The sequence below is a fragment of the Orycteropus afer genome, unplaced genomic scaffold (assembly GCF_000298275.1).
Source record: "Orycteropus afer afer isolate SDZICR_OR568_19922 unplaced genomic scaffold, OryAfe1.0 scaffold00493, whole genome shotgun sequence".
Taxonomy (NCBI): Eukaryota; Metazoa; Chordata; class Mammalia; order Tubulidentata; family Orycteropodidae; genus Orycteropus; species Orycteropus afer.
Genome location: NW_006922080.1, coordinates 95,858 through 105,808, shown reverse-complemented (window position 1 = coordinate 105,808; position 9,951 = coordinate 95,858). Strand labels below are relative to the sequence as shown.

The window sequence follows — 9,951 nt, the reverse complement described above, 5'->3', positions numbered from 1 at the left end:
TCAAGTGCTCGGGAATTCCCATTCTTCTCAATGTTATCCATAATTTGTCATGATCCACACAATCAAATGCCTTTGCATAGTCAATAAAAAATAGTCCTCTAGGGCTGTGCTATATACAGCCTGCCCAACCATTAATGATGGCTCTGACTGGGAAGTAATTTTGTCATCCCTTTGGTCTTTCCTTCTTAAAACCCCTCCCTTTTCTAGCTGCTATCTGAAATTCTATCATTAGAACTTTGTTGGTGTATTGCCTAATGGATTTGATTGCTAACCAGAAGGCTGGCAGTTCAAACCCACCAACCACTCCTTGGAAGGAAGACTGGGCAATCTATTTCCATAGTGATACTGCCTTGGAAACCCAAGAAGGGGTCTTACTTCTGCTAGTCACCAATAAGGTGAACTTTGACAAGTCACTTAACCATTTTTAGCCTTAGTCCTTAACAAAAGTGAAGATGTTAATAATTCCTGTTCTCCTTCCCCCAGTGTTTTTGTGAGGGCAAAAAGAGATAATAAATATGAATTTACAAATCATACAATATTATATATATGTCAAGTATTTTTATTATGAAGGAAGATAAGTTGATGGAAGAAAACATGGTGCTTGGCGGAATGATAAATTTTATCTTGGGGCCTCTTCTAGCATTCTGCCTACCTGCCTACAAGTGGTCCTTTGATTGGGGTGAAGGATCTAAGTATCAAATTCAAGCTCAGTCTAGAAGTTACCATTTTGGATGCTGGTGATGATGGCAAAAGTAGGTGATGGGAGGAGTAGAGGAGATAGAAGCTTATTTGACAGGAAAGATTAATTGCTTTCTAATTCCCTAGACAAGAGTCTGAGGATTTAAGATTCATTTGATCACCATTTTAGATATTTCTATCTCAATCATCCTGACAGCTGGACTTGTGGGTAGATCCTGAACTGCCAAGAGCTCCAAAGTAATTCACTTTGGGGTGTTTGTGTGTGTAAATCCATAAAATACATTAGGGCACTGAGAAGCCCAAGATATAAGGGGGGTGCTGTTATTTAAGACTGTATCCCAAACCAAAACCAAACTCACTGCCGTCAAGTCGGATCCGACTCCTATCGACCCCTCCTTGGGTTTCCGAAGTGGTGTCACTACGGATGTAGATTGCCCAACCTTCCTTCTGAGGAGTAGGTGGTATCAGGGGGAGGCAATTTTAAGTCTAGAACTATTATTTGGTGAGTTTCCCTAAGCCAAGTCAGGACCCTTTGTTCTAACCTCCTAGCATCCAAGAGAACAAGTGCAGGAGTCAGTTACTTGAGGGATATTTACATAACTACTTACCCCTGGAGAAAAAAGCAGAGTGGGTGGCTGAGTGGGAAAAACAGTTAAATATTTCCTCTGAACAATGAAGAATGGACCCAGGCCCAGAGCTATAATTCATGGACTTTAGATGAATCTCCAGCTGCTTCAGCTGTCTCCACATCTGGGAGAATATTGGCAGGGGCTCCAGCAGTTGTGCAGCCAGTCGATGATGCAGCTCAGCAATTTGATGTTCCTTTGGCCTTCCAGGCATCTTCCCAACGTCTGTGACTTTCTACATGCTGTCTGCTTTGCCCATCTCTGTGGTACAATTTCCATGAAGGGCAGATTAAATACATCTGGGGCTTTTAGGGATAGTTGACAAACAATGATAAAGATGTAAATCATAAAATATGTCACATTCTTAAATTTATTTTCATGTTACCATGTAAAAACTGATCTAAATCCAAATATTATAAGGCAATGATTTATAATAGCTTACCTTGATGATTTGGGAACTTCTTTTAGCCACTTTTCTCCCCATAAAGACTTGCTTGAGCATAGAGCTTGTTCCCTGTTTCTTTTTCCCCATCCCTATTTTCTCCTTAACTCTTTTCTCTTGATTTAGGGAGATACTGAAGGGTGCTTGATTTTATAAGTAAGCAGAAAGCATCTTGGGTTCTGGTGATAGTTCATAGTTGTTGTTGTTGTTGTTATGTGCCGTTGAGTCAGACCTGACCCATAGCGACCCCTCCTTGGGTTTCCAGGGCAGTATCACTACGGAAGTAGATTGCCCCATCTTCCTTCCGGGGAGTGGCTGGTGGGTTTGAACCGCCGGCCTTCTGGTTAGCAGTCAAGTGCCTTAGCCACTACGCTACCAGAGCTCCCAGTTCATAGTTAGGATCTCAAAGAAGTGAAACCCAAGTCTCCAAACAGAATGCTTTTGGCTGCCTCCTACTGGCCTTAGTGCATCACCTTTTGGGGGCTGATCTACCTGGCACCTCCTACACCAACCTAGCTTAGCAACACCTGTTCTGGGGACTGTCGGGTGGTGGATATAAAAGAAAAGGAATGCCTGCTTTTGAAGAGTTTCCAGGCCAGTGTGGCTGTAGCTTCTCTCAGGAAAAAGATTTCACATTTAACTAGCCAAGAGGAAGTAAGCTCAAATGAATATGCATATGTTAGACATTGAATACACACATGTCAAAAGGATCTGAGGATAAAGAGCAGCCAGAGCCATGTCAGCTAAATCGAATGGCTTCCTACAGGAGATGAGGGATATAGACAGGCATAGAAGAGGTTGGGAGGGCATTCTGTAAGGGCGAAATAAAAATATGCATGCTGAAATAGCAGTTTCTGAGCAGAGAAAGCCAAGCTGGTTATCAGCTACAGCCAAATGTGCAGAGTAGTTGCCTGGGAATCCAAGTCACTTTTTCTCTGGACCTCAGCTTCTTAACTGTGAGATGAGGGTACTGAGCTAGGTGGCTGCTAAGGTGTCCATCAGGGATGTATAGAAAATGAGTAAATATGGGAGCAGTGTGCCAGAGACTCAAAACTTTCCTTTGAGATAGCCTTATTCACATTCTACAGATGAGGTATTTTTCCCAAAGCTTCACAGACAGCAAGTAACCAGGCTGAGGTTGGAATCAGGTTGATTTATTTGTTCAGTCTTTATGGAATGGCCTTATGTCCCAGGCCCTGTTTCAGGTCTGGAGATACAGCAGCAAGGCCCCCTCTCTCATTCTGGTGTTAGGGAGACAGTCAGGCAGAAGTAAAGATCCAAATGGACAAAATAGGCTTAGAGGACATGGAATCAAGGCTTGAAGTGTCTCAGATTAGGTGGCCCACGATGTTATCTCTGAGGAGATGATATTTGAGCTGAGATCTGAAGGGTAGGAAGGGGCTAGCCTAGTTGGTGAAAGGCACAGAAGGCCAAGCTGACAGCATAGGCTAGGCCCTAGACTTTGCTTTGGGAGGAGTCACTTTTTATTTCTTAAATATCTTAATTAAGATAATAGAGAACAGGGGAAACCTAAGGTTGGTGACTGCAGAGCCCTCATATGAAAGTAAGGCTATTTCCCTGCCTGTGCCTAATTCCTGCTTAAAACCCTTTATAAGCCCTAGGAAGTCCTTTGTTTGGTGACGTACTGAAGGCTAGCATAGGAGAAAGTAGGTGGAAGCCTCTCTTGGTCTTTCAGTCTCTTCCTCACAAGCTCCTCCTTGCTCTTGAACAAACTTTGGTTCATATGAAAAAAAAAAAAAAAAAGGCTGTTGAAACAAGTCAAAGTCCCTAAGCAGGGCTTCAAGAAAAACTGAACAAAAAACAACCCACTGCTATTTAGTCAATTCCCACTCATTGCAACCCCCACTTGGTTTCCAAGGCTATAAATCTTTACAGAAGTAGATTGCCTCATCTTCTCATGGAGCAGCTAGTGGGTTTGAACTGCCAACCTTCTGGTTTGCAGCCAATATCTTAACCACTGTACCACCAGAGTTCCTTTGGAACCCTCTGGGGCAGTTCTACTCTGTCCTATAAGGTTGTTAGGAGTCAGAGTTGGCTGGATGGCAGCAAGTATAATATACTTAATACTCTTAAACCAAAACTAAACCTATTACAGTCTCATGGCAACCCATGTGTTACAGAGCAGAACTTCTTTATAGGGTTTTCTTGGCTGTAATCCTTAAGGAAGCAGATGCCAGGCCTTTCTTCCATGGTGCCACTGGGTAGGTTTGAATCACCAACTTTTAGGTCAGTAGTTGAGTTCAAACAACTTGTACCACTCAGGAACCTCTGTGAAGACGTATTCTACTTCCGCCAAGACCTGTTTTAAACTCCTTATGTGAAGTCATAAGGAATGAGCAGTTGGAAAGAGATGCACAGTGTAATATTTCCACCTTCTTCTACTCTCCTTTCTGGGAGCTGCAGGTGATCCCAGGGGCTTGTTGCTTCTGGTGGTTCAAGACAATGTTGTTATTGTTAGTTGCCATTGTGACCAATCGAACTCATGATGTGTGCAGAGTAGAATTTCTCCATAAGGTTTCAAGGCTGTGACCTTCTGGACCAGATCACCAGGCCTGTATCTGAGCCACCTCTTGGGGGGTTCAAATTGCCAAGGTTTCAGCTAGTAGTCACGCACTTAACCATTTGTGCCAAGGACTCCTCTTCAAGAGCATAGATAGTAGCAAACTACTTTGTGATGTGATCTAAGGATGGGTTACCTTTATTTTCATAAGTTATTTAATTGCAAGTTTATATGATTTGATTTTTGACAATTGTTGTGTTTAATAGCTGGCTGGCCAAATTCCTGAAAATTTAACAGTCTGCATCAGCTAAGCCAGCCCTGGGTGGAGAATGGCTCTCTCTCCACATTCTCAGGAAGTTGCCCTTCTGGCAACAGAACATTGACAGAGGGAATTCTTGGTTCTGGGGCTTTTAAGGGACACTTTGGAAAAGCAGCTCTGGTGGTGTAGTGCCTACGGCATTTGACTACTAACTAGAAGGTTGGCAGTTCAAACCCACCAGCCACTCTGTGGAAAGAAGACTGGGCAATCTATTTCTCTGAAGATATACCTCCTCGGCAGTGATTTTTTCTTTTTTTTTTTTTTTAGCTTTTGGTTAAGAAACAGTAATGTTGCAACCGGAGGGATGAAGTGGGACTGGAAGAAGAGGGTGGGTCTTCATTACCAACTCGACCTGAACTTCCTCGAGATTAGAAGATTAGAGGGACAGATGTTCAACAGGGCCAAAGTGACTGATGTGTTGGGGCTCTGGGGCAAGACTGATGGCAAAAAAGGCGAGCCGAGATTCCAACGCCGGGCTTATCCCGCCAGCTCACGCCTCCAACTTCAGCTCATCGCCACTCCCTCCACGCCAAGTGGCTCTCGGCGCTGGAGGCGGGACTGAGTTCTCCGGTGGCCCTAGGAGGCTCCGGGCCTCGAGTTCTGGAAGGCTGGGAGGGAAGTGAGGGGAGGGGCGCTGGCTGGGCTGGCCAAAGAGGAGGGGTCCTTTAAGAGGCTCGCCCAACGCTGGACTTGCCGCGCTGCGAGTGGCTGAGGCTCAGAGCAGCGGCTTGGCATTCCTGCTAGTTCTCGGCTACAAATCTTAGTCTTTGCACTTGACAGCGATTGTATTTGAGCTCCTAGGGCGCGCTCGGCCTGGAAAGGCACAGGTAGGAGGCGTGGGCTGTCCGGTGCACGCCAGAGGCTCCGGGAGGAGTCCCCCTGCCTCCGCTCTTCTTTCTAGGAGTTGCAGGCAGTACCCGAGGTTTGGTGGTTCCGGTTGGCGGCTACAAAGAGAAGTTGTCGGCGACCGTGGAGCCGGGCAGAGCTCCTCCTGGAGCCGCGGCTGTGCGCGGCTCTGGCGCCATGCTTCTGCTGGGCATCTTAACCCTGGTTCTCGCCAGGCGACCAGCCAGCGGCTCCGAGCCAGAGCAGGAGGTGATCGTCCCGATCCGGCTGGACCCGGACATCAACGGCCGCCACTACTACCGGCGGGGTCCCGAGGACGCCGGCGATCAGGGCCTCATTTTTAAGATCACAGCATTTCAGGAAGACTTTTACCTCCACCTGACGCCCGATGCCCAGTTCCTGGCCCCTGCCTTCGCCACTGAGCATCTGGGCGTCCACCTCCAGGGACCGACTGGAGATTCTTCAGACCTGCGACGGTGCTTCTATTCTGGGAACGTGAACGCCGAGCTGGGTTCTTTTGCTGTGGTGAACCTGTGCGGGGGTCTACGCGGAGCCTTTGGCTACCGAGGATCGGAGTATGTCGTTAGTCCCTTGCCCAACGACAGCACGCTTGCTGCAAAGCGCAACAGCCAGGGAGCGCACCTCCTCCAGCGCCGGGGAGCCCCAGGCAGGTTCCTTGGAGACCCGACCTCCCGCTGCGGGGTGGCCTCAGGCTGGAACCCCGCCATCCTTCGGGCCCTGGACCCTTACAAGCTGCGGCGAACCAGCTTAGGGGAGAGTCGCAGCCGGCGCAGGTCTGGACGCGCAAAGCGCTTCGTATCCATTCCGCGGTACGTGGAGACGCTTGTCGTGGCGGACGAGTCAATGGTTAAATTTCACGGCGCAGACTTGGAACATTATCTGCTGACCCTGCTGGCCACGGCGGCGCGACTCTACCGCCATCCTAGCATCCTCAATCCCATCAGCATAGTCGTGGTCAAGGTACTGCTTCTTGGGGACCGCAACGCGGGGCCTAAAGTAACAGGCAACGCGGCCCTGACTCTGCGTAACTTCTGTGCCTGGCAGAAGAAGCTAAACAAAGTGAGTGACAAGCACCCTGAGTATTGGGACACCGCTATCCTCTTCACAAGACAGGTGAGTTGATCAGTAGCCGTTGTGGATCAAGGCAGCCCCATCATCTTAGGGTAAATGCACCAAACAACTCTCCAAATCCCTTCTGGGTCGTGCAGTTCCCCCTTGTTTAAATTTCATTGATGTCTTCGGACTCCTCCTTGGGAGCTTCCAGAAAGGGCCGGGCTCAGCGGATCTCCACTTACTTGCATGAGGGCGGTTTGAGGATAGCCTGGAATTTGGGAAGGTGTTGGCCTGGAGCGGCCAATCAGTGCCTCCTTGATCTAGCACCTAGGGGCCCCAGCCCTGGAAGTTTCCGCCCCGGAGCTGCAACCCGAGCCTCCCAGGTGTTTTGTCTTCCAAGCCGATAGGAGGCGCTCGGAGGATGATATTTGAAAGGCAGGAAAGGCCCGCCCCTTTTGCACTGGGACATCTAAGTCCTTCAAGACACCCCCTCTGAGTCTTCTTTTCACTGCCTGTAGAAGTGATGGGTAATTCAAGCGTCCCAGTACAGCGACTGGTGACATTTCTTGCGGGTAATATGTTCAGTTACTCTCTGTTCTGGGAAACTTTGGATTGGGAAAGAGGGAATCATTAGGGAAATTTTGTGAGTTGTAGTGAAGGGAGAGACTCTGCTGGGGGCTATTTCTTCTTGTTCCATTTCAGCTGGATCTGTCTTGTATTTTAGGGGCTTTCCAGCCCATTCAGAGTAGGCAGTTTAGGTAAGGCAACTATTTGGAGGTGGGACTGTCCCACCTGGAGTTTCAAGTAGAGTTTCACTTGGATATGAGTTGGGAAAACCCCTTACAGTTTTCCCATATTCTTTTGACAGAAGATGATACTTTTGCCCTGCTGTAGGCTACCCAGAGGAGCAGGCAAAGTTGCTCATGCCCGCTGTTCACTAAAACTTGACTGCAAGTCTAAAGCTTTTGCCCTGGTATCAGTGTGGAAGTGTGTGGGCTTAGCAAAGACCTTTTTCAGGAGACTCCAGAGTCAGGGTTGGGAAGACTGAATATTGGGTTTGGGAAGATGGGCACATATTGGGAAAACAGCTGTGCTTTTTGCAGTGCAATGATGTGGGCTGTGAAATGCCCAATCTGCCACTTGTTTGGTGGCTACAAGGGATGTCCTGGGAGATCATAGCCAGGATCACCACAGAGGAGACTAAAGGCACTTGTAGGAACCAGGCCTTTAGTAATATTCCATCTCAAATAACCTAGGGATCTATGCAAATTCAGATTTATACATGATGGAGTGATTGGGTACTGTAAAATGTTCGGATTCTTGAAATTTCTCAAATACAGAAAAGTGGGAGAAGGGCATCCAAACCATGTGCTTTGTCTGCTTTTGGGGACTGTGACTTGAATCTATGCCATGATTGTTTTTCCTCATTATTGTAACTACAACATTCTGGGGATGGCACAGACGCCTTGGTTACCTCTGAGCTCTAACTCCATGGTTTCCAAATGGCTGGTCAGAGCTGGACTGGTGCATACGGGCTGGAACTGGAGCCTTCTACACTAACCCATTTGGCACAGCCAGTCACTTCCTGGAGTTGAACTTCCTCCATTTCCCAGCCTTCTCCTCCCACCACCTGGTTTCCCTAGGGAAGTCTTTGGCCTGAGTCTGTTTCCTTGCTCTTATTCTTCCAACTGAGGTTTGTATAGCTGCCACTGCCCAACCCTGACATGGGGGCTGAGTCATGGGGAAGCTGCAAAGGAGATGGATTCAACCTCTGCGCACAGATCAGCTCTGCAGTCAGATTGCTGGCCAAGAACAGAATGTATTAATGGGCAAAACAGCTGTTGCCCCATCTGATGCCTGGGAGAGCCCTGTGGAGGTCATTCATTAGCTCTAAAGTAAGAGACCCCAGTCTCTGTTGACTCTTTAGAACCAGCCCTAGGAAGAGGACTTCTGCTGGGAATATGGGCCAAATCAGAAGGACCTGCCATTTGAAGAAGAAACAATCAAACAGTGTTTCTCCATCTGTTTCTCAGTAGTGTGTGCTAGACCCCCAGGGGGCTATGTTGTCCATATATAATGGGTACAAGTTGCATGACCACTTGAGTCAGAAGCAGTAAGATATGACTTTTAGAAACTGTCTTGTTCTTAGGAGTCAGAAGGGCAAAGACAGAGAGAAGAGGAGACTGCTATGTTGGCAGGCCCATCATCAAGGTATATACCTTCTGCTCTAGAGTAAACATCCATCATCTTCCTTCTTACAGCACAGACACCAGGGTTTGCTGCATTCTCACAGGCTTAGGAACTTCTTACTCCTAAACTTCCCGGGACAGTTAAAGCATTCTGTTGGAAAATAAGCACATAGCTGCTCTTTGTGACTGAGGCAGACCTACCTGGAGAAGGAGCTGACTGACTCCTCCAACAGAAGAATGTTTCACATTGTAATGGTCAGTAGTGATCTGTTAAATCAAATGGATGTGCTAGTCTGCTTAAACCCTGTCTATTGGTAGCACAGTGCCTAAGTAATCTGACTGCTAACCAGAATGTTGGTGGTTCAAACCAATAGCCACTCCATGGAAGCACGACTAGGCAATCTACTTCCGTAAAGATTTACTGTGTTGGAAACACAATGGGGGTCAATATGAGTTGGAACCAATTTGATGGCAATGGGTTTTTTGGTTTTGTTTATTGTGTTGGTGAGCATAGTTTTTCAAGCTAAAATTGAACTTTGATACATGTATGTATCTATATATAAGGAGTTCTGGTGGTGTAGTGGGTAAGGCTGCTAACCAGAGGTTGGCAGTTCAAACCCACCAGCTGATCCACTTGAGGAAGATGAGGGAATCTACTTCCATAACGATTTACAGCTTTGGAAACCCAATGGAGCTCACTATGAGGCAAAATTGGCTTAATGACAGTGGGTTTGGTTTTTTGGTTTTACATGTCTATATATACACATATGTGTGTATGTGTGTATCTCTCTATATATATGTACAGATATGTGTGGGTATGTATGCACACACACATATACACCAACATCCATAATCCATATATATGTATGTGTATATGTATGTGTACATATATATGTATGTGTACATATATATGGATTATGGATGTTGGTGTATATGTGTGTGTGCATACATACCCACACATATCTGTACATATATATAGAGAGATACACACATACACACATATGTGTATATATAGACATGTAAAACCAAAAAACCAAACCCACTGTCATTAAGCCAATTTTGCCTCATAGTGAGCTCCATTGGGTTTCCAAAGCTGTAAATCGTTATGGAAGTAGATTCCCTCATCTTCCTCAAGTGGATCAGCTGGTGGGTTTGAACTGCCAACCTCTGGTTAGCAGCCTTACCCACTACACCACCAGAACTCCTTATATATATAGGAGCTCTGGTAGCATAGT

At 46.7% G+C, this 9,951-nt stretch overlaps 1 protein-coding gene across 1 annotated transcript in view; it reads left to right on the top strand.

Moving 5' to 3' along the window:
- Positions 1–5,630: 5,630 nt before the first annotated feature.
- ADAMTS15 (ADAM metallopeptidase with thrombospondin type 1 motif 15) overlaps positions 5,631–9,951 on the top strand; it is a 29,509-nt gene continuing 25,188 nt past the window's right edge. Inside the window, exon 1 of the mRNA XM_007955173.1 lies at positions 5,631–6,587. Within this exon, the coding sequence (XP_007953364.1) occupies positions 5,631–6,587 (957 nt within the window). The remainder of the gene's footprint in view (positions 6,588–9,951) is intronic.